The sequence below is a fragment of the Falco rusticolus genome, chromosome 6 (assembly GCF_015220075.1).
Source record: "Falco rusticolus isolate bFalRus1 chromosome 6, bFalRus1.pri, whole genome shotgun sequence".
NCBI classification, from domain to species: Eukaryota; Metazoa; Chordata; class Aves; order Falconiformes; family Falconidae; genus Falco; species Falco rusticolus.
In genome coordinates this window covers 21383872-21409579 of record NC_051192.1, presented here as the reverse complement: position 1 = coordinate 21409579, position 25708 = coordinate 21383872, and the positions used below count along the sequence as shown (strand labels likewise).

Here is a 25708-nt window from a genome sequence, read left to right as displayed (position 1 = left end):
CTATTAAAGGAATTTATGAACCAGATCTTCTGATAGAAAGAATATTATTAAACTGTTTAGTACAGTAAATGTGAAAAAGGCTTATAGTTTTACATACTAATGGACGCATTAAGTTGCCACACAAAATTTGAGTTGAAAATATTTTCATTCATTATTGAACTCTTCCCTTAATAAGAATAACCTAATAGGAAATAATTTTCTATTTTGATGAATATGAGTATACATTTAAAAGAAGGACCCAAGCTTATATAATATGTGTGTATATTTTTTTAGCCATGGAAGAAAATACTTGAGTCAAGTTTTGAACAGCAAGATACATATTACTTCAGTAAAAATGAAAAATAAATGTTCACAGTATTACTCTATAAACTCAGATATCTATCAAGTACCTTCATGTGACTTGCTAAGTATGTAATACCAAATAGGTTTTGATCAATTGTGTATTTTAAAATATTCATACTTTTAACAGCATAAGAACAAATATTTGTAGATACAATTTTAAAGCAATAAACTATGGAAGTCTCATCACTTGTATTCATTAAGGGCATTTTCACCTGAAAAGCATGTATCTTCATGCTCTGCACAAAAGTATCCTTAGACTAGTATGATTTATTCAATGATTTTGGTATCTACAGTGAGTTTTACCTAATTTTAACACTGAAAAAAAGCTACACTATTAAGCAATAATTCCAGGAATTATGAATGGAATTTTTTGCCAAGTCAGTACCAGATACACCTCCTTAAACACACTGAAGGTAACAACTATACAATTGTCACAATACCACAATTTGTATACAAAAGATCTATCAGCATTCTGAAGGTTGTGGAAGCCTTTTTACTTGTGACATTGCCTGAAAATTGATAAAATTCCTAGTCTATATGTCCTTTTCCAAAGAAAAGTTAAAAGCTAAAATTAACTCCAAATATCAGCTGCAGATCAGATTTTGTATTTTAGAGAAGACTGACAAAAAATACAACACTGTTCCAAAGGATACTTATACTTGTGTATTTAGAATTCCACAATAATATTTAGACCTGCAATATAGCGTGCTTGTAGCATTTTATATTTTCTAAAACACAGGAAAACCATTACCTCATGAGAAATATTACAACTTCATCAGAAATTGTACAACTATAAACACTGTTAGCTTTTTAAAGAATTGTCTTTTTGTTTCTTAAAAAAGCCAAGGTATCTTCCTCTGTGTATGTAAGACATTTGCAGTCCCCTGTTATCTTAACTGCTTATAATCAGGTCTTTCATACTTCACAGAATCTCCACACAAGAATGTCCTACACATGTTCCTGATTCTGCTATGTGCCATTTCACTGGCCTCTCAAGGTTCTTTGTTTTCTTTACTTCCAATTTGTTTTCTCTTCCACCAATTTCACTGCTAACCTTTCCAATTATCCATCCAAGAAGAAACCCCTTGTCATGTCTCCCCAAGTTCATCCCTCCATTACCAGTAAAAATAGGTTAATTAATAGTTCACAAATAAATATATAAATATTTTTTTATTTTATTTTTCAGCAAACACTTGTAAACACTATATCTGGCATAATATCATTAAATAATAAATACAGCCTTAACATCCTTTGTGCCAATTTTGACAGCAAGAGCTCACATTCAGCTGCAGAACTACAAATTTTGGATATATTTAAAGCATTGCAATATTGGAACTGAACGGAAAGCTAAAATTCTACAGAAACTGTATAAAGATCTAAACACTCATGAAAGAATTGTTTCTGTATTTTCTGTCTGTAATCTTTAGGCTAAGCAGAGTAGTTTGATAAAACAGTTTACAATTGGATTTAAAGAGGTTGAACACTCACTCTTGGGTCCTTGGACATGATTAAAGATACAATGCTTTCAATTTTGTTCCCATTTCCCTCTAGTCATGTTTTTCACAAAGTTGTATACTGTGAAAGAAAAGTTTCCTTTCACCTAAAAGCTACTAGGTACAGCATAAATAATGTTCCTTGATGGACATAGCACTGCAGCTTTGTTTTGCCATCAAAACATTTTCCAGCTGCATTTTTAAGATGTTAAAATAATTAAACACACATTTAATGGTTTGTGCTAAACAATTAGACTAACTAGGCTGGCTGGCTTACACCTAGCTAAGAGCAAAAACCACCAGCAGAGCTTTAAAATTACTGGGAATTAATAAAAGCCTTTTAATCCATGAACAATAAAGCAAAGAAATGATAAAAAATAGGTGTGTTTAGTAGCAATTTTAATTGTACCCACAACAACACACCTAAGTACCTTTAATAAGAGACATATTTTCAAATCTTAAATCCATATTCTTTTCAATTTAAACCATAAAGTCTGCTAGCAAGCATAATATAAGCATGAGTAAAGTCACTAAAGACTGTGCATTAGAAATATAGCATATTGTTTTGGTTTAGGTATTCTATCCTCCTTACTGCAAGTCATAGTCCAATTGAAAAGCAATGGGGAAAATGACCTCTGAGCACAAGGAATTTCCAGTCTTTGGAGCTTGTTAAACTAAAGACACACAAAGGCTTGTCTTTATGCATACTTCAGGGTTACAGCAAGCTTTTTTATGAGCCACATCCTTTGTTTACTGCTATATTGTCACCTTCTCTTAGAAGACATCCCTGGAATCTGCTTCTGCAATACAAAGCCAGTTAAGTATTTGGGATTCTGCTTTATCTCACCTACTCATCTGACTTGTAGACAACAATGCAAACACTACCAAAGCATTTACCCACACGTATTCAGGTGTTTTGCAGTCCTATAGTAGCATGAGGAGAATATGGCTCCAAAAGATATCTATTGGTTCTGTCCTCTCAGTGGAACACATTCATGTGGTCTGTTGGCAACACGCTATTCAAATATCACTGTCTTATAAAGAGTAGACAATTTAGAGGCTTCAATTAAAAGGGAAAGAAAAAAACAAAAATCCAAACAAACTTTGTTATATAAAATAACACTAAGCAAGCATTTAAAACCCTGGTTAAAACATCAATTCTCCAAAGTACCGATTCTTCATAGTTGAAAGACTGATGTATCTTTTCCCCTGTACATGAACCGATTATAATATTACTTTAAAAAAAACATATAATGAAAGCAGCCATCATTAGTCACCAATGAAATTATCTCTGAAATCATTGGCTGATTTTCAGTTAGTCCTCAGTAAAACTGACATACAATTCCCCTGCTTGCTAAATGCCATTAAGTCTGGATATTACTTTTCTTTATTAGGGATGAAAAAGATTAGGCCATCTAAAGCAAAATGAGAATTACCTGTTTCAAGATGCCTGCTGCCATTTCATGGCTGCAGTCAAAAATTACATGGAATTCTTTGCCTCTTTTCATCTCCTTTAGTAATGGCTTTGCATCTTTTGTGTCAGCTGGTAATTGACGGATTTTTAGTCTCAGGTTGTATCGTGATGGAGCCTTGATGAGCTCTTGTAATCGAATAAGGCCTTAAAGAAAACAGAGGAGTCAAAAGAAAATAAAATTATCAAAACAAAAACCTGAACTGCTAGCAGGTTAACTTAGTATAAACATTGAAAGTTTCTTGAATTTTTCTACCTTCTCAGTATGTTGCAACTGATACACAAAAGTGTTATTAAAAAGAAAAAATAAGAAAGTATCTGCACTCCCAATACTTTCTTATCACGTCTTTCTTCTTCCTTAATAGTAACAGACAGCAAGCAGCCTCAGTTAGGATTACCTTAAGACAGACAAATCTTTCTTTAGTACTATCATGCAACTATGACATTGCTCTTCAAAGAATATATATAATTATTCTAATTCAATTAAAGTAATATCCCAGACTAACAGTTTGTAATCAGACTAGCCAGTCTCCTAACTAATCTGTCTAGTTTACATACAATGTTGTGAATCATTTCAGCATTGTAAAACACTCTTACATAATTCACATAAGAGTATTATTGGTATTTTTCTTTATTATATAGGTAACAAAACACATACATGCAGCAAGAAAGAGGCTGAATAAATGCCTCATGCCATTGCATTCATTTTCAGTACTCTAGAATTCCATTTTGAATTACTTTACTTTTACTATGGAATTAGATGCAGTAACATTTTTCAAAAATCTTATTGCTCACATCAGCATAACAGTGTGGTGTGGTTTACAGATCACTGATTGGTCTGTGACCAACATTAAATATTAGGTTAACTGTATTAAAATGACAAGGTAAAAACAGGTCTCCTATAAACCAGTAGTTTATTTGTTAGGGAAAAAAAAAAAAAAAAAGATATAATCTTCTGTGCTAACTTCCTTCCTGCATTGGAGCATGCTCTACTTAGTGGCAGTAACAAGGGTTACTGTTACTATGTTTGCAGTGCACCTATATAATACGCCCAACCATCAAAAAATGGAAGCTTTCTCCTTAAGATTTCAGTTACAGTAGGATCCAGGCATAAATGAAGTGCTTCTAAAATTTGAAATAGCTCACTTCACTACCTCAAAAATATTAATGGAGATGACTAATTACTATTTAGTTATCATGAGAGGCAGTACTGTCTACTATTAAAAAACACTGGCATTTTATCTCTAAATATTCTTCCTGGCTACAACTGGATATCAATGCTGTCTTGATTTCAGGAAATGATGTTGTCGCAATGTAACATGGAACCACACTGCAGCATCATTAAATTGTGATAACCTCTGACAGGATTTAACACAGCCTTTTTCTCATATATATTATTCTTTTACTAATATAATGCTGAGAGATTTTACTAACATAGCGCTGCTATGATTTTTTGCTATGAAGCTTTTAGATAGTAAAAAACTTAGCTCTAGTCATTTCCAGCAGAACCAGTACAGAACAGTACAGAGTATCCCTGAAAGATAAATTCAGTCTTTTGTTTCATCATTCCCCTTTGACCTTGCAAAGGACCCACATTATTTTCTCAACAGTTTCTGCTGAAATTAGCTGGAACAGGAATTATATCTTACTATATAAGACCTTCTTAAATTAAGACTGCAGGTGTGGAGATCTGGAAGAGGATCCCAGTAGACCTCTTGGGCCCAAAAGCAGAGTGGGGAAGGAAAAACCTTGCTATTTATCACTTTAGGAATTTTTTCTTCACTAACAAGTTTATGTCACAGATACTGTATCTCATATTTCATCACAAGTTCTCGGTAATACCTCCATCACATACAAACATCCTCAGCAATGTGTGTACTGCTCAAACTGACACAATAGTTACCTATAGCTAAATAATCTCTCAAATTTACATCTTCTAAAAACATTTCTGTAGGTTCTTCATTAACAGCTAAGGTACTGTGAACATCTAAATCCAGTATTTCAGCATGGGCTGACATTTTCCATACAGAATTATAATGTGAAAAATGTTAACAGTCTTTTGTACATAATGTAACAACACACCAAAATTTAAGGTCAGAGCAAAATGTTTTAACTCAAGGTGGGATAAAAAATAATTCCCCAAGTTCCAGATTATTTGTCATTGTATGCTAAAAGAAGACAATTGGAAAATTTTGTCCAGCACAAACTTTTAATTTTGACTCCTATTACACTATATTTAGCAAGCCTAATTTTAGGTGTGTCCTGCTTTCTTTGCTTCATTTTGTTTTGCTTGTCCTGCTTTGAAAAGGAGATAAAAGTCACCATTAAAGAATCACAGAAACATCACTAAATTTACTGGCAATCTGTAGTAGAGATTTCAAGGACAGAACAGATATGGAAACTGAAGTGCTTTCACATGACTAGACCTGGTCCCTGCTTGCTAAAACAAAGTAAGGTATACATGACTTCTGAGTAAATGGTTGTAAAAATAGTACTTTTAGAAACTAATAAAAAAAATTGCCATATTTACGTCAAATGCTATAATGATATTTATATAACATGAATTAATGTATTTAATGGAAGCTTAAATGGATTTAATACTTGATTTCTAAATAATCTTGAATAAATATACCTAAAAGCCATAGAGAAGAGAGGTCTTTTATAACTTAAAAGCTTATACATCTACTGCATATTAGTACCATTTTCAGATGTTCTGGGACAATTACATGAAAGTAAGCTTTGGAATGAACAACGTAACATACCCCATAGCCATTACCCACCTTATCAAAAATAACTGACAATAACACATCATCAAAAATACTTAGGATTGTCTCCAAGCCTTTCTCATTTCCTTAATGCTAAGAAAAATAAAGCAAATAGAATCTATGCCAGGGGTCCTCAAACTATGGCCTGTGGGCCAGATACGGCCCCCCAGGGTCCTCAGTCCGGCTCCTGGTATTTACAGACACACACACACACACCCGCCAGGGGTTGGGGGGGGGGAACCAAGCAGCCACAGATGGCTGCCTGCCACTTCATCCGCGCACCGGCCCCCTGTTTAAAAAGTTTGAGGACCCCTGATCTATGCCCTTGTGGTCCAAAAATTTGATGATTTCATATTGTAGAAGAAATTGAGTGTGATTGAATTCAGATTGAGGGAAGAGCCACATTTCAAAGCAGAGTCTTTCTCAAAAGTAAAGTCTTGCCAGTTGCTCACTTGATGTGATATCCATGCACTTCCACTTAAGAACTACAAATCACAAGAATGGCAATACAGGACAGGTAGTATGCCACAGTCTGCCAGAAAAAGAGAAATCCTGGCTTTTGGTGCTTGCTAGTCAAATATGACTGAGAAGACAGACAGAAAGAGTCTCTCTAAATAGCCACTTCTCAGTTTGAATAGGATAGTACTGCAAAATGTGTTGCCATGTAACAGACAACAGTATCCAAAGCTGAGTATGCAAACTACAGACATACATCTATCTGAAGTACTTACATCACACTTATGAGCAAGAAGATGGGGAAAAAAGGCAGATTTGGGGCGGGGGGCAAGAATTTGAACATACAGATATTTTCAGGACCTTGTACCCTTGAAATATTCAGATATTTATGGGAACTTCTGGGATAAGCTGTATTTTAACCTCCAAGTTACATTTAGTGGAAGAAGTTCAATGTCGCACTGAGCATTTGCCATGAACCTTCTTCAATCATTCCTTGCAGTAGAACAACACAACTGGAAATCACTGTAAGCACAGGAGATTAAGACAACACAAAATTCTTAAACACAGTTCTGTGTCACAGATATGTGGTAGGAAAGAGATTATAATCAGTTTCACAAAACAAGTATTGAACTCCCAATGGGAAAGCATTAAGTAAACTGCCAAAGATGAGAAGTACACAATTTGCTCAAAAATCATATCCATGTGATGCACAGAAAAATGAAAAGCTATTTAAAAAATAAACATTACCTGTGAAAATATGCTAAAAGATATTGAAGATTAGGAGATTCAAAACTGCACTGCTGTTTGACTCTCAAATGGAAGCAATGATTACAAAATATGCATCTACTCAAAATGAGGAAAATCAGAACTGTGTCTCACCCACACAGTTGTTTTTGGGTAATAGCAAGATGATTTTTCCCTCATGATTTTTTGTAAACTCAAATATATTTAGCCTTTTTGTTTTTCCAGCAGAATCAGATTTTATTTTATTTGGGAGGCGAGGAATGAATAAAGTATTATTATTGACTATACGTAAGTGCCCTGTTATCCAAATCTGCAGCTGGAGTTGCTCAGTAGGAAACAAATAGACACTTGTTAGTATGATGGTTATGACAGTCATCTGAGAGAGGAAACACCTGGGCTTTAGTCCCTGTTCTCATATTTCTATACTGAACCCCTTTTCAAGAACAGCAAGAGATAAAAGCAGCTTTATTCTACTGTGCAAGTTTTGGAATCAGAACCACTCCCCAACAAAACTTACTATGTTTGGGGAAGCAACTGCAAAATTCATTTGATTCTATAAGATGTTAAAGTGATTCATAAAGTTAAAGTTTTCTGTACAAGTACCATATTGAGTATTTTTAATATATCAAGGGTTAAAAGAAAATCTGATTGTTCTTTCTTGACTGCAAACATTTTTCAAAGCGTTGTTTACTTAGAAGGGCAAAGTGCCTAATTTGTATGTTTTACTCATATTGTCAGGTAGTACACCAATCACCTTTGTTACACCTTTGGAGACAGAATGGACAGTTAAGATGGTCACGGAAAGTTAACGTGGGATTGAAGGAAGGGAAAAAGGGAGGCTGCTTTTCTCTGTAGCATGTCCATAACTTCCAATGTGTTGGTAAACAAACATAGGGCATGGCAAAGAGATGAGTCCCTTCATCTACCCCATTTCTTGCACCAATGCAATAGTTTTGGTCTTTTACTTTACCAGCATTTATTAATGATGAATTATGCAGGGCACAAAACATATTTCAGTGTACTAAATTACAAACCTCAGTAGTTCACCAGGCCACCCGCTACAAGGAATATCTGTTCATCCTCATCCACACTTCAAAAATAAAACCTCCCTGGCACAAGTTTCCAGCTTGCTAGCCTCTCACAGGAATGATTTTGGAAAACAAAACCTCCTCACTCTCAAGGGCTGCCACGACCTGCATGGAGGCCCCTGGACATGCTGCTGCGCAGAGAGTGCGTGGTGTGGGGAGCCACCATGAAGCTGTGTCACAGGTAGCAAGTACCACTGCCACAGTCACTCTACAGCTCCTCACTGCAGAGAAACACCTTGAAGAACAGAAAAAAAATCAGATAGTGCTGAGCATACCTCTCTCTGGTACTTTTTATTTCTATGTCATAGCACTGGCAGGTAAAAGTGCTGAGAAGCAGCCTTTCCTCATTCAGGCATTAGTGGGAACTAAGACTGAACAAAGGCTTTCCAGGCCAGGATCACACTTCAAAAGCAGGCTCTTTCAAATATAAATCAAAGCCTGAAAGTATCCTTCCACACTGTACCTGGCATTTGTGATGCAGTATTTCTGTTTATATATAAAGTGTCTGAAAAGCAGTCTAGTTTTCCTAGAAAATAAAAAGTACCAAATTCCTTTCCTGAGCAAAAATGGCATAATTAAGCTGGGAAAAACAAAACACAAGAAAACCCCAAACCCAAACAAACAAAAAAAGTACAGAGGAAAAAAAAAAACCACACCCAAAAAAACTGCAATCCGTACCTTTTTCCTTTCCTTTTATGTCTGGACAAAGCCACTGGAGTTGAAACCTGTTGGCGATTATTGCCTGTACCTGCGGCACCAGGTACAAGGGTGTGTGTCACCACCTTCCCACCGCTGGTCACTGCTGGTTCCAGCCGGCACTGAGCCAACCTAATCAGCAGCGGAAAAAAAAACCCGAAGGATGCCAAAGGGAGGCAAGCCCTGCTCAAAAGTATTGAAGAAAGACGCTGGGCGCCACTCAGGGCCGGAGACACCCTCTTGGAGGCGAAGAGCTCCTTGCCACAGCACAGGCTGGCTGAGGGGCGCAGGCCCCAGGACGCCCTGAGCGCCCGCGCCCGGGACAGCGGCAGCAGCCACCGCCCAGGGCAAGCGTGGGTGAGCTGCGTGTAACCTGCAGCGGAGATACAGTGTTTCCTTTCTTCCGAAGGAGGAAAAAGGTATGTAGTTACGTAACGGTGTCCTTTTTTCCTCACTAACAAAATGAGAGATTGGAAGCTTGTGTTTAAAGGTAATTAAGACAAAAAAAAAAAAAAAACCTGACTCTGGATTGGGTTTGCCTGCAGTGTTTTCCAACTATTTTGAGCAGTTGGATTCCTCCGTGTCCATCCGTCGTCATCGTCCCCGTCCCCGTCCCTGTCCCCCCCTTTTTGTAGATTATTGGACAGTGGCTCATTATTTATAACCAAAGGAAAAATTAAACACTGAGAAAATATAACCCCAAGGAACAAGCTCCTGCATGTAAATTGCAGCTCCTGGGTCCAGCTGCAGACAGTAACCCCTCCTCAGCTCTTGCTGCCACCGACGTTCGCTTCCCCCCTCAGGCCCTAACGTCCTGGTGTGCAATGGCCACAAAAAGGTCCAGGGGATCAAAACATCACACAGTTGAGAAGTAACCAGACAATCCACCTAAGACATGAATAAATTCTGCCACTATCCTTATATCCTTATCCTTACGTGGTTGGAGTTCAAGTTTTCACAGCTATAAGATATCATACGTTTAAGGCTTTTTACAGTAAAACTAGTGCCTTACAGTAACAAAAGATGAGCTGTACTTTAGTTAGTGTTTTAGACATACAGTCCTGACTACATCAGGTAAAGTCAGACAAGTTCATTGTTTGCTTTCACTTTTAGATGTTGGCAAAATTTGTTTGGTCAGTTTCCACTTTTTCTTAATACTGTTATGTCCCATTTGGTTGAATGAGATTCCCAAGACTCAAGGAAGACTGCTTCTTCCTATTGTGTCCAGTTTGTCTGTGGGACTCCATTTCTACCCTCTGTGCAGATGGCTAATGGCTAAGGGCCAAGGTAGTTTTAGATCAAACAAGCATGGAATAGTTATATGTTAATACTAAGTTTCTGAGCTACTGTTAATCCCAAAGCAACTTTTGTTGCTGTTGTCTGATATTAAAGGAAATGGACAAGCTCCAAACAAGAAATGTTTCAGGATCAGAGAGCTGTCACACACTAAGAAACTGGATCAGCAAGGCAGTTTTAAAAAGGCACGTATGTAGTTCGTGTGTAGCTAATCAGAAAAAGAGGTACCAGAGCCTCCAACGAATGGGGGGAACATAATATGAGAACTACAAGAACAATGAAGCTAAGGACAAAACAAGTCCTTTCTTCACCATATTCTTGAAGAGAGATTTGCCAACACAAAAGCACAGCTTTCAGCCTAGAATATTTTAAAAACAACTGATTTACAATATAAAATTAAGTACAGCCCTCATGAAATGCTGACCTCTTATTTTACTAGCATTACAGGATCCAAGTGTAAGGAAAAAATAAAAATTAAAAAAAACCCTAATCATTTATGTGGACAAGCTTCTAAAAAAAATATCTATTTTGCAACAGTACAGAAATAATAGCTGCATTTTGGGAATGTACTTCCTGCAGTTTCTTTCACCAGGGACACCTTTTTCCTGTCCCTTTAAACTCTCAATTCCTTCTCTTAGCAGCCACTGTGATAGAGTCTTACCTCTGAATGGCTGGGAAGAATGCGGTGTGAGTAACTCTTTTCAGAAGCTGCCATCAATTCATCTTTAAGGAGAATCCTGAAGGAGCAGTTTGTGAGCTCTCCAGCTGGCATCTTCCTCCAAAGAGATCAATCACATTACCTCCTCGACATGTTCAACTTCAACCAGTCCAGGAAGCAAGAGCCCCAAGTTTGTTTTAAAACCTGTGTCTCCAGCTCAGCAGTCTTGCAAGCCATTGCTATGCCACCTGGCCTGCTCATCAAACTATTTATCATTTCCATTAATGCTGCCTTTGTGCTGCACAGGAAGAATGCAAGCAAATGCACTTTGCAATAGGCTGAACACATGAACCTTTTTCTGTACAAAAGAACACTAATGCTCTTTTAAATGCTACTCCTATCTTCAGAATCTCAAAAACTTCAATAATAATAATATATTGCTTTGTAAAGCTACCAGAATAGTTTCTCTATTTTCAACAAGTTGTTTCCTCTCACACCTCTCTGTAGTCTTCTCCTTCCCTGATAGCCCCCTGCACAGTTTTTCTAGTTAAGCCTCAGAAAAATACCATTGTGTATTGGGCTTTGAAAGGGGTTTGGGTAGAAGGGAGGAGGATGCTAGTTTACTGAGCATTGATAGCATGCTTCACATCAACTGGAACAGTTCATTGCTATAAAATTATTCACAGATATTGACCATCTTGAGCAGATTACCCATGAACTCTCTAATTTTATCATCCTTGTTGTCTACTCAAATGAAAGGATTAAAAAAAATAATAAAATAAACAAATCAAATGCATTTCCTAGCAGGGCTGCTTAAACAGTGGGCTGTTCCATGTTGTTTGGATGTAACAGCATAATACAGAAACACCATTATGAAAAATACAGAGAAAATAGAGACGAAGGGAAAAGACAGCTTGAGGGACCTTTCTCATTTATTCATAATTAGATTTTTTACTACATTAAGATAATTTCACCTAATTCCAGCAGCATAAAGCATCTTTAAAATTGTCACTAGTTACATATGAACGTATTTAAATACAGTACCAATGGTATGAAGTGTCTTTAATGGAGGAAAAGACTTAAAATACATAATCCAGAAAAATTTATCTCCTTACTGTAAATATAATTAATCCACCTTCTTATCAAAAGCTTTAGAGTCCAATATTTTAGCAGGATTTTTCAGTCTTGTAGTCGAAGCATTGGAGTGTAATCAGAATACTATGTGTGTATGCATGTGTATATATATATATCTTAAAGATGTTACTGCGTTAGAGATTTATGCCATTTGTAATCTGCAATATTAAAAATGCATGAAATAAATAAATAAATAAAAATTAAAAGTGGTGGTGAAGTGACAAAGAGTTCAAAGATACCTAATATTATGTTGACTTAAATTATTTTTCTATTGTTAATCTTGATTACTACCAGGAAAATAATAGCACTGTATCAGTAAAAAGAAGGAAAAGTATCTGATAACTGCATTCAGTAGTAAATTCTATTTAACAAGCACATTGTCAAGAAATATAGCTGCTCTGTTTAGAATAACTTCACCTGAAAATTCAAAGATTAAATTCATTAGAGCAAGCCAGGATACACTAGTCACATTATAATAATACTATCTGCCAAATGAACTCTGGAGGTCTATTTGGATGACAAAAATTCCTTCCAGGGGAAGAAGTGCAGATGTATAGAGGCTCTGTAATGTCAGGCTACCTGTAACTATGTACTTATCTCTATATCAAAGCATACAGTAATGACCTATTGTCCCCAGCTCTTCTTCAGAGATACAGAACTGTTTATAAATCAGAACTCCGTTAGATTGTGTTGACATGTTCTACCACACCTTGATGAATTCATTCCAAGTTTCACTTTCCCCACATGTAGCCTTTCAGCTATACAAACATACTTAAAGAAGGTATAGTGCTTCAAAACCAGTTGATCATCAAGTTGAGGATTTTTTGGGGGGAGGGGGAAGAGATGTTTTGAGGAAATACATTTTTTTTCAGCATATTGCTAATAAAATGTTTTAGACACACTGAAATGCTAGTTCTGGGTCACGTATGAGAAGGCAAATAAAAGTTACATTAGCTTCAACTGAAAATATTTTTCAAAAACTATCTCTTGGACGGTAGCCATGCCAGTAATCAGAGAAAACTTTTCAGTTTAGGTAGCTCATTCTCTCTTGGAATTTCTTTTCCCAAATCAGCATGTTCTTGTAGCGCTTATGGTCTGGACTAGACTGCAACTAAATCTTCTGCTCCAGATGCAAAACTTCAACATAAAATAATGCTACTTATGCCAGAAATCCATTTACTGTCTTAACTGTCTTCTGAAACAAGATTTCTAGGGCTAAGTACTAATGCCTCTCTCTAAACTATGCCAGAAATCCATTTACTGTCTTAACTGTCTTCTGAAACAAGATTTCTAGGGCTAAGTACTAATGCCTCTCTCTAAACCTCTTCATAATTGTGGCTATGATGCAGTCTCCAAACATTAATATTGCCCTCATGCTGACATGCTACGGTGTGTGCTATTCTGTGTCATACACAGCTGAATATTTGTCAAGACAAACAGTTTTGCATGAGTTGCAAGTCTTGGTATTTAGAAGCACACAACAGAAATATTTTCTATGTTTATTTTCAATTTAAAGGCTTTACAGTTTCCTTTATAAAAAATAAACTAATTCAAAGATGAAGTGTAATATGAAGGAGGGACATACTTGAATGTCTTTGGTTCCAAAATTTGACCTGAGCTTCAAAGGCTCAGTGTTATAGAGCTGATACCTGATTTGCCTTCACATCCACACTTTTGAATTCAACTGCATGCTGAGGCATAGTAACCAGTGCCCTCCGGAGAGAACATTAGGAGAGAACAGTCCAGTCCCCAAACTTCAAGTGATCCTTACTTTGTATGTGGAAGGATGGATCTGACTCAAGACCTTTAAGCTTTATCTCCAGCAGTCTTACCCATTTTTGGTCAATTTGGTCATCAGCTCAACAGACAGGCTACTTTGTTAGAGAACCTAGGATCAACAGTGATCAACAAAAGATATGTGTATGTGTCACCAGACTGAGGGGACTTTTCTTTCACTCCTTGGACAGCCCTTCCATGAAAAGATGCCAATATAAACAATGGTGTACTTCAAGAGAACTTAAAGCACAGTAATACTAATATCTGAGGAAAATCCTCATTTCTAAAACAAACAAAAAAACCCAGAACTATGTTTTTAACTAGATATGTATGTCATTTATATATGTTATTTGAAATACAAACCTCATTATTATGAAAGCTCTAAAAGTGTCTAGACTAAAGGCAGAAAAAAAATTAGACTAAAATAAAATCTATTTTGAAACATTTACTTAGTACAGGAAAGCAGAGTGTTTAAAATTGTATTCATAATTAATATTGAAGTTGAGATTACTAAAATGTCATATATAGGAAAGACTAGCCTTAGAGTTAAAAATCACTGACCAAAAAAACCAGGGGTCCAGGTTTAAACCCACAGACAGTCAGATTTCTATTCTGATACTCTGCGTATCATTTAATTTTTTCTGTGTCTTGGGTCTTAGCATATCTAAATGTTAAATCCATTTTACTGCTGTTTCAGCATAACCAGCTGTAATTGAAGTGCAAGGCAACAATCAGCTTTATTGTTTTCCTTAAATATGCTAAGTGAGCACATCAGAGCACGGGTGTGAACATCTTTTATACTTAGTTTCAAACAGCCAATCCCAATTTAGCCTATTTCCAGTAACAATTCTTTTCTAATAATGGCTTTTCATCACTGCAGTGAAAAAAAAAAAACCTCCACCCCATCCTACACAGTTTCACAAGAGGAAATCAATGTGCTGTTGAAGTTCAGAGAAGGCCTTCAGTTCATGGAAAGGTTTTGATCTTGAAGATCACCATAATAAGAGGAAGAAACATTTTTTCATACCACCTGAGTACTTATCAGCTGCTGCATACAGCAGCTAGAAAATAAGAAAAATAGAACTGTCCATTCCTTCCCTTACATCTGCACATAGTGCATGAAAATATAAGAAAAAAAAATATTCAATATAAGTAAAGAAATGTTGAAAATCAAGAAAACATTAAGCCTTTTCTATTAGTTTGCCATATTTTTCTAGTCTCCAGCAACATGTGACATTCTTTTACACATGTGGCTCTATTATGATATGCCTTATTTAAAATACTTTTATTATTCATTTTTCTGAACATGTTTTTTGAGTATTTTCAGGAAGTTTTATCTAATTCAGTGTGATGGTGGTGACAGCAATGACAATTAACAGTCCTGGGCATTTCAACAGAATTCTTGTAATAATATGAAGTATCATCTCTCAAGTAGCTGACATCTATGAGCAGTTCAGTTTAATGAGGGTGAAGTGGGAAAAAAGAGATCTACTACAGTCAAAGGACAAAGCAGCTTTTGTCAAAACTGTCAGAATCAATGACAAGAGAAGCAGTAGAATAAGTTAGCAGTTTCTAGCCATACCATAGAAGTATCACTACTGTATCCAACTATATAAAACTAAATAAAAAATAATATCTACTAGAAATGGAAATGGACTTGGTTGGAAAAGAAACATAAATGAACATTCTAAATTGGAATTTACACTAGGTAAGCACAACAAAAAAAAGTTAGAGTTTTGCTAAAGAATTTGGTAAGAGTGCAAGAGAGAAGAAAAATCTAGAATTGGGGCTAAAATGTCTAAGATGGGAATATTTGAGCTGAGACTAATGCAGAGAAATTCACAAAGATGTTGCCATTTCATGTGCATTTCACAATGCTCCTCCAATCAGAGGACAAAATACGTAATACTGAAGTAAGAGTTTTAAGTTTGGATAAATCTCATTTAAATTTATGACACATGCAAGATGCGATACTGATTATGTCTCCATTTTCATGTTTTCATTTTTCAGTTAAACAGTTTTCCTTCACATTTTTTTGTATTTGAAAATAGTGAATACATTTTTTCAGTCTTTATGAAAGAAATAATTACTTTGGTTATAAGTTCCCCAGCCAATTTTCTGTAGAATTAAAATTCTTAAGGTTAATCAAACCCACAAAAGCAAAACAATTTAAAGTACCATTTCGAATATGTTTATTGTTAATGCAATAATTTCTGGCAATATTACTTGTACTTCCATTCCTTAGGCTCACAGAAAAATACTATAAAATACCTTATGGATTTATTTTATTTTTATTTTAAATTTATAGTTAAATACTGTGTCTTGTTGCAGTAAATCAAAATTCAATTCTTGGCCAAAACAGGGTGGGACCTGTGGTACGTTTTCCTGAAAGGTGGCCTAGACTCATTCATTCTTTTTACCTTGATGACATTTACTTTTCTTCAAAAAAAAAAAATTTCTCCATAGAATTAGTCTCAAAGAGCTATAGGTCCTTTTACCAAAAAGAATAACAGAATTTAAATTCTTTTCCTTCAGACAGCTAGCTAGGGTAATTCTTAGCTCCCAAATTGCAAAAAGATTGAAAAAGTTTAAAAGTGAAATTTTAACTTCACAACATCCTGCTTACAGCGGTATTTTCATGTAGCACTGAAAAAAATATTTCCGAACTTTACTGAACAAAAGGTACAATAACTTTTTTAAAAAAGGAATGCACCAAACTATCTAACCAGCTATATCAAATACCACAATTAGGTTTAGCACATAACTACTAATTGTGTTTTCACTTGGAATTACTGTGCACAACACTTGAAACACTTTATACTTAAAAGATGTTACGCAACATGTAATCTGTCTGGAAAATATTTCTTCATTCTCTAAAAACAGAACAAAATTATTAGTGAAATTAATTATTTCAATTCTACCAAATCTGAATTTATTAAGGAAGGCTTAGAAATCTATTGTCCTTAATTAGAAGATTCTGTAAAAGTGCACATGTTTTTAAAAATGCTCTACAACCTCTGACTCAGTGACTGAACAGACGTGGAACAGAACTGCATGCAATTCTTGTTAATATGCATGGAAAGCCTCAAGTCTGCTTTGTTCCCCTTGGCAAATACAGCTCTCCTTTAGGTATTCATTCCATTCATTCCATTAAATAACACAGAATAACTGATTATTAATTGATAATGCAGACATTTGAAATGCACAAAAATATTTTTATTTAACATTCTGTGCTAAGCTATCCCATCCCACTTAGTATCTTTGATAAGATTTATATAAAAGTCCATATATTTGCAGAGGTGATACCCACCTAGCCCTTCAAGAACAACCAGTACTGTGAATTCCACATCCGCTTCATAAAACCAGAATAAATGCTACTAAAAATTGCACTAGTCAAAACAGTATAAATATACAAAAATACACACAGGTATAGTTTTCATTTAACTGTCATCTAATATAAATCTAATTTGAGGAATTGCTATCAATGAAGCAACATAATAGTAGTTTAGTATTTCTGCACATTCGATAGAGACATTAGTCTGCATCAGTAGTAGAGAACAGTCCTGACAGTGACCTTAAAAGGTCACCATCACCTGTCTTTTCTGTTCTGTCTAAGAAAAGAAGTATGAAAACATTGCTATTAAAAACAAACCGAAACCAACCCCACAATCATGAGATGGCATTTCCACAACCTTTCAAGGATACCTGTTATTTTCTTCTAACCTAAATGGTCCCAGCTTAATAATTTCTGCTACAATTTTAAACGTGTCTCCAACTATGCCATTTAACATAGAGAATTGTCTACTTGTTCCTTTTTGCAGGACCTTTTTTTCCACTTTTCCTAGAGAAAACCAACACTCTCTTAATCTCTTCTGCCAGGTCTTAGTCTTCCCAAGCCTCCAGACTGAAGAACCATCATCTCTCTTGAGATCTGCTGCAAAAGGCTATGTAATATGGTGTGACACTTTTCTTCTGCAGATTAAATTGGAATTACCTGGGAAGTCCCTACACATGAAATTCCAGGTCGTACATCTGAGTAAAACGTTATGCTTTCTTTCTTGTAATGCCATTGTTGGCTTACCCACAATGACCATGTCTTAAGTTCAATGGGTAACTACTCAAATACTTTAACACAAATTGTATTTTCTAGAGTATTGTAAGATCTGATCTTATCACCTGCGTATGTAATTTGTATACTCTTCATATACCAGAAAATGAACTTTTTAAGTATATCTTTTCAGTTTTGCAGTAAGCAATAACCAATCTATTTGCACCTTATTGCTCTTTCTTGCATCCATTTGACAACAGTTGCATATGGAACCTATTTCTCTAGTTTGCATATAATAATGTCACCTTGAACAGTATGACTTTCTTAACTCAATATTTATCACATCTACTGCATTTTCCTTACCCACAAGGTACATTGACTTATCAAAGTAGGAAGCTTTACATTGTATGCTCTTGATAAAGCAAACTTGAAAGTTGCTCAACACTTTGAGACCTTTTAAGTGTTTACAAGGAAATTTTTCCAGCACTTTTCCAGAAATAGAAATTCGGCTGACTGGTCTAACAAAAACAAACAAAAAAAAAACCAAACAAACAAACAAAAACCCCCACCCAAAGCTCATACTACAACCTCACTTCATTCTACCCAATTTTAAGCAGGTTTCAAGTTAGGAAAGTAGTTATTAGATATAGGTGGATGATTTAGATGTTGAGTGAACCTAAGAAACCTTGAAAATTTGGAAAAATGTCTACGATGGGATAAATCTGTCTACCTTTACTAGACTTTTAGAACTTCACCTATCAACCATGAGTTCTCAAAAGGTAATTATTAACAGATTTAAGAATACTTCATTTTAAAGTTTTGAAAAAAATCTCTTAAGTGGTTTAAAAACTTAGGTCCCTTGACAATAGTTATTTTGTTTTATACATTTCAGTATTATCTAAGAAAACATCAACTGATCTGAATCTTCTTTTTTTAGACTCCAGTTCTTTTTGCAGAAATTCCAGTTTTAATGACATTCACTTTCTTGAATTCTAGTCAGTATATTTTGCACTTCCCTAATAATAAACCATTATTTTCCATTCCCAAGCATTGATTCAGTCAGAAATAACAAAAGAATAACTCGTACATGGCTATTCAGTATTTTCAGTATTTAAAAAGTCAATATACATTATAACATCTTCTTAAGAATAATCTAAGAACTGTGTCCTCTTATCCTCCTTTTCCCAGTAAACACTTAGTTTGAGATATTTGTTGATATTAAAACTTTGCCTTTGGTTAGTTTTGTTAGATTATTCTAAAAACAGTAGTGAAGTCTTGGTACTTAATTTTCATGTTTTAGGGGTTTGTTTCAGATCTTGATCCACAGCAATGCAAATCACAGTAACAGTATTCCTTCGTTCTTTTAATAATTACACTCTTGCTCCCAGCAGATGTCTCCTACTGTATTGTGGACTGAGCAACCCAGATTATCTTTAAGAAATCTCCCTGCTTCTGCCTGTCACCTATTCTTGAACAAACTTTACCCTTCTATATCAAAATTTCAAACCTGAAATATATTGTATTACATGCCAGCCATGTCAGTTTGTAAGTTTCTATTACAGATCACCAAGATTGAAGTCTTGGCATCTAAACTCAGGTGAAATGTGCTGTTATTGTATCAACTGTCAAATGTTCAAATGCAACATTCTCAGCTCATTTCATTCCTTCTTCCTCATTCTAAGAATAGACCTTAGTTATACAGATGTGTTTAGAAAGAACAGCTTTCCACATAAATTGAGATGTTGCTTAATTCATTTATAAAAAACAGACAAGCAGGCCTTTTCAGACCATCTCCTTTAATATTCTCCTTCTCAGTTGCCTGTCCTCTAAAGTCACTTAAACACCTTTTCTCATCTTTAAAGTGCACTATGTATATTCTCCTTAAATGGAAATTTTCTCCCTAGTTGATTTACTTTGAATCACTTACAAGCTTTTTTCCTTAATCCTTTAGTAATATTGCCCACTTCCAATCACACCACATCTATTTTACCCCCAAGATATTTAATTCCCCTTACTGTAAAGTTATATTAACTGCAAAGGTGAATATTTCTTTATTAGTATTATAAGGGAAAAAAAGAAGAAGAAAAAATAAACCACACGTACAATAAACCACAAGATATAAAATGTCTGGAAATAAGATACGTGAAATATAAAATAGAATAATTCAGTTGGAATGGACCTATAACAGTCATCCAGTCAAACTGCCTGACCCCTTCAAGGCTGACCAAGAGTTAAAGCACCTTCAGGGCATTGTTCAAATGCCTCTTAAACACTGACAGGCCTGGGGCATTGACTACCTCTCTATGAAGCCTGTTCCAGTGTTTGACCACCCTCTCAGTAAAGAAATGCTTCCTGATGTCAAGTCTGAACCTCCCCTGCTGCAGCTTTGAACCATTCCCATGCATGCTATCACTGGATACCAGGGAGAAGAGACCAGCATATCCCTTTCCACATCCCCTCCTCAGGAAGCTTAGAGAGACCTGAGGTCACTCTTCAGCCTCATTTTCTCCAAACTAGACAAACTCAGTGTCTTCAGCTGTCCTCATAAGGCATCAGGCCTTCCAGCCCTTTCACCAGTTTTGTTGCTCTACACTGGACACATTCAAGTACCTTAACATTCTTTTTAAATTGTGAAGACCATAACTGTAAACAATACTCAAAGTGAGCATTAACAGCAATGTTTAAATACAGTGGGAATAAGATAATGTGAATTTTAACAGTGGTCCCAAGAAAAAAATTGTAGCTTTATTTAAAAATCAATGCTACCTGTATAGTACAGTAAAAATATGAGCAAATGGCATCTTTATTTTACCTTCATTTAAATTAAAGCACAGGGTTCAATACTGAAGACCAACACAAAACATTTTTATTTCTGAAGTTGGTTTTTTCCAGCTTTTACTTTGGCTTCTGTTCATAGATACGACAGATTTTTGGTGTTTATACTCATTCACCCAAGACCAAAACAAATGTTAATTAAGAAAAAAAACTCAGAACCCTGTTTATATCAACTTGATCTGCATAAAGCACTAGTTGGCAATACAAGTGCCACTATAATTTAAAGGCCCTGACATCTAACTGTTCATGTATTCTTTGTTTTCAAATTCTCTGAGACTGAGATTCACAAACTTATTTAGAATTTATCTAGTCTGTTTTCTTTAGCACAGAGATTAGAATACGTACTTGAAATTAAGTTACTGTTTTGAGACCAATTAAAACCATTAGGACATGCAGCTGATGAACATACTGCCATTTTTCCACTTTTCTTTCTTAAAGACAATCGACTGTAGCAAATCTGTAAATCTGAAAGGACTTAATTAGTATCCAGGGAGAGTTTAGTGGTATTTAATTAACAAAGAGACCATAAATTACTTTAAAGAAAAAAAACAAAGCTAACCAACATCTTATTACATCCTGCTAGGTTTTTTTTAATGGAAAATTCTAGTTAAAAGGAGTATACTTTGCCATTTAGAATGATCACAGGAAGCGATACTTATATTCAGACTAGCAAGAAAAGTGTTCTAGAGCCTCATTCCAGTTTTTTGTCTGTACAGCAGATGGACGACCTTAAAAAAAAAAGCTAAAAGAAGCTAAAATAAAGGGAAAATCACAGAAGGAAGTGGAATATAGCTATAATTTAATGCAAAAAAAGTCAGGTGCAGGAGTATTCAAACACAGATTCACAGAAGGACTTACACATTTTTTTCTTCCCTGAAAGAACAGACTCATCTACCTACTGTCACAATGCCTACTCCATAAAATACTACCAGGGCAAAAGGCTTTATTATAATATTAAAACCTTTGCCCATTCTATGCTCATTTTTATTTCTATTATATTCATTTTATTTCTATTACTTTTCTATTACCTTATCCTCACTGTAACAAACTGCACCTCTTCTTACCAAGACAAGATAGAATTAACCTTTCTAGTTTATTCATGTTTCATCCTTTTTGTAGAGTCTTGACTGTTTCTTATTCTGTATTCAACCCAATCTTTGCTCTCTCCTGTGTTATTGATCATATCCATTTAGAAGCATCTTTGTCCCTATTTCCACATGACGTAATTTTCATTTTCTCGTGCGCCAAGTTATCTTGCTTGCCTCATTACAGGCTCCTGAACCCGAGGCAGATCTGATTAGCACAGAACAACCCAGTATTCTGAGGTCCTGACTTAAGGTGAGGAGCCATAGCCATACTCCATAGGTTAATCTTCTCTGATTTAGCCATTTCAATATCATAAAGCTGGGGAAAGTTGGGAACATGGTCTAGTTGCTACCCATAGTGCATGAAAAGCAACTTCTTTATGTCTTGTCTCATATCAGTAGCAACTTGTACAGCTATCCCTCCCCATACAATACAGGGAGAATACGCCACTGAGGGATACAACCCAGTAATGGCTGTTCTTTGTGGTAGTCTTCTAGACGTGCAGATGTTCATTATTGGAAAGGGAGCCTGGGATTCCAAAATACTTTCTTATTTCAAACTGAGCTGTAAACATGGACTGACTTTCTCCGTATCACCTTCATACCACACAATCTCAGATCAAATTGGATCCAGATCAAATACAGCTGGTGGCTATTTTGCACATATCATATGGATGTTTTGAAGGAAGCTACACACTAAGGATTGAAATGCACACAAAATCACTATGGAAGGCTGCATCTATACTTCTGCTGAGTGCCTTGTATAGTATCAGGAAAATGCTCTGCTATCAGGGTCACATAACTGGGGGATTGAACACAATTGGACATGGTGCTGTCAAGAGGCAGCCGAAGTGTACGCTTGAAATATCAGTCTCCAGTGCATTCCTGGGAATTACACTAGAGTTAACATGGGCTTTTACTGACTGGAGAGTGTCAGATAACCACAGAGCTTTTCCCATTTGTGTTTACTCAAGAAGACATATCCTGTACTGAAGGAATGAAGAATATGGACACAGCTGTTATGAGAATGCTTTGAAGCAGGTGGGGTATCTTTCCTTTATTAGAGAAGTAAAGCTTTAGGAATTCCTTAGAGACTTCATAAAACTCGGCCTTAAAAATTAAGATATAAAGACGTTTTTTTAAAATAAATTAAAAAAAAAAATTCCCTCAGAGTGGACCTACAGTATTCCAGGATTTTGGATGTGGGCAACCCCTATAATTTATCTTCAGAAGAATCCACATATAGTTTATGCATGTTTTCCACCATTTCCTCCTGTCTATAATAAAAGTACATCTCCCTTTATATGCATGCTTATAAAATAATAACAGAAATACATAAAGTAAATTTGTCCCCCAAAAAATATTAACTTTAGCAATTTAAAAGAATTATCACTGTAACTGTTGTACCACCATATGATTGTCTTGACAGGGTGTACTTTTGGGAATTGTTCATTCAGATAAAGGGAATTCACAACACTAAAATTATCATAAAATAAGGTATGCATTACCATCCTAAACAACTTTTTAATAAAGAAGAATAAAACTTGGGTGATTAAAGAAGAAACAAAGAAGGGGGAAAGAGGAATGATATCCAAGTTACATTAAGGAATCACTGACCAAATGGAAGAAACAGATATAAATGGGTTTGGCTTTGTTGCCTTCATTTTAATGGATTTGAAATTAAGTCTTAAATGGCACAAGGAGTCTTACAACACAGTTTCCAAATATTACCTGAAACTGTCATATTCACCTTCAGCCCTACATTCACAACTGAATATTTATCTTATCTTATGGCAGGACATAGTTTCTTCCTCAAGCGAAATAACTACTTCCTTCCAAAAGGTTCGTCTTTGCCTGCCCCTTGACTCAAAAAACACCAGATTGCAGTTAAGCTCTAACAAGATTTAAACTCTACTTCTTTAAGATTTAGTTTCTCATAGCTAAGAGTTGTTCTCATATGTATTTCAAAGGCAAGCAATGCTGTGGACTTCCCAGCAGTGTCCTGCTTTTGAAGTCTTTGAAATGCCCATAGGAGATGCTACTAACAAAGAGAAACTGACAGTCTTAAAAAAAAGTAGAGTTTAAATTTATTTACAGCAAAGGCCACAAAAAGAGAGAGGATTACCTTTTTAAAACTGATTTTTTTTCTGTATCTGCTGTAGCTGGGATGGCTGTTTTATGACCAGGAACAACCAGTATCATAATGTGAAGGGTCGAGCCACTCCAGAAGGAAACATAAAGTGAACATTTCCTGAAATGATTCTTTATGCTTTTTAAATAAACTGTTCTTTTCTTCCTTATTTTCTTTTTTCCTCTTAAATCACAACAAACACAACAAAAACTTCTTTTTCATCTTCATTCCTCTTTCTACTTACATCCTGACTTCAAAACCTACTTTATGAAATCAGGGCTAGCTTGACTGTTAACAACATATATATTTTAGAAAACATTGAGTTTAGAGAGCTCATTAAACATTAAATGTTCATTTTGGGGTTGTTTTTTTGTAGGAGGAGAGAAAATTACTTGCAAATATTGAGCAAAAGAGTTTCAAAATGTTAAAACATATGACTTTTCTAACTAAAAGACCTGTTTTAAAAGGTAACTGTTTTACTGTAAAAATAGTCTCCAAGCAATTTAAATCAAAGTGAAATATTTCCAGTTTAAGTAAGCCTAAGTCTTTAAGTGTTTCACTGAACACAGATTACTTTTTCAATCATCATTTAGTCAAAATGTGAGGCTTTTTTTACTTCCTGTCCTATTTGAGAACAATAATACAAAAAAAATATCAAAACACATTAATAAACAAGCTAGCTATTTCTTGCCTTATGTCTGTAGGGCCAAACTTGAAATCAGAATTTTGATTACCTGAGGCTTTTGGTGACATCAGCCAACAAATTTTTAGGGAGGCAGCCTCTAAACGTCACTGTCTTGGTTATTTGTTAAAAAGCGTGAAAAAAAATCAGTTATAACTTTATGCACTGCCATGTCTGTTCCCTTTTCACCTTTTGATAGCTATACACACATCTTACTTGAACTTAAATACTAAGCAGGCATTCTGTTCTGCTGTAACTGCTGTTTATCTAGCAGAGTGAGTTTTCGCTGCAGGTAGCCTCACACATAACATATTGTTTCTTGATCTTATTTTTTTATTTCAGATTTAGAAGGATAGTAGCATTATGTAACAAGGATATCAACTGTCTTCCAGTTCACTGAACCATGAGAAGGGTTTGAGGCTCACCATGCTCTTTTCTTGCCAATGACAGTTCAACCAGCATGGAATAAGTTAGCAACATTTCCAAGAAAATTAAATATATCCCATTTGGCTAAGTACCTTCCTTGTATCTTCCGTTACAGTCAGTTTTTCCTCTTACCAAGGACTGCCACTAGATAGACATTAAATCAAACTTAATTTTTTAAAGCATTTTTCAAAGATTTTACTGTCAAGGCAAAACAGAAGGGCAAAACAAACTTTAGGGTGAGTAAGATAAAGGTAGCAAACTGGTATATTTCTGCTGGAAAGTCGGGAGTTCATTCTTAACTCATGTAAACCATCTGCAAAACAAGCCTCCAAACTTCCTTTGGGTTCAGTTCCTAGCAGCTAAAAACAGGGCTCCTTCTGTGATTCTCTGAAAAAATAGATACTGAAATTCCAAATAATATGGCATCTGTTTTCTAACTTAATTAATGCCAGAAACAGCACTAGAATTTAGGTCTTCTATTTCACCAGGCACACTAGTACACCTTTCAAGTTACTATATTTTTCTTCAGAACTTAAGTTTTAAGTGAAAGCAAAAGATAAAGCTGTTAGCAACTGTTAAGAC

The 25708-nt window shown here is 35.4% G+C and overlaps 1 protein-coding gene across 1 annotated transcript in view; it reads right to left on the bottom strand.

Moving 5' to 3' along the window:
* Nucleotides 1–25708, bottom strand: part of GRIK2 (glutamate ionotropic receptor kainate type subunit 2) — a 415942-nt gene that overhangs the window by 251171 nt on the left and 139063 nt on the right. The window contains exon 5 of the mRNA XM_037392944.1: nucleotides 3272–3453. Within this exon, the coding sequence (XP_037248841.1) occupies nucleotides 3272–3453 (182 nt within the window). The remainder of the gene's footprint in view (nucleotides 1–3271; nucleotides 3454–25708) is intronic.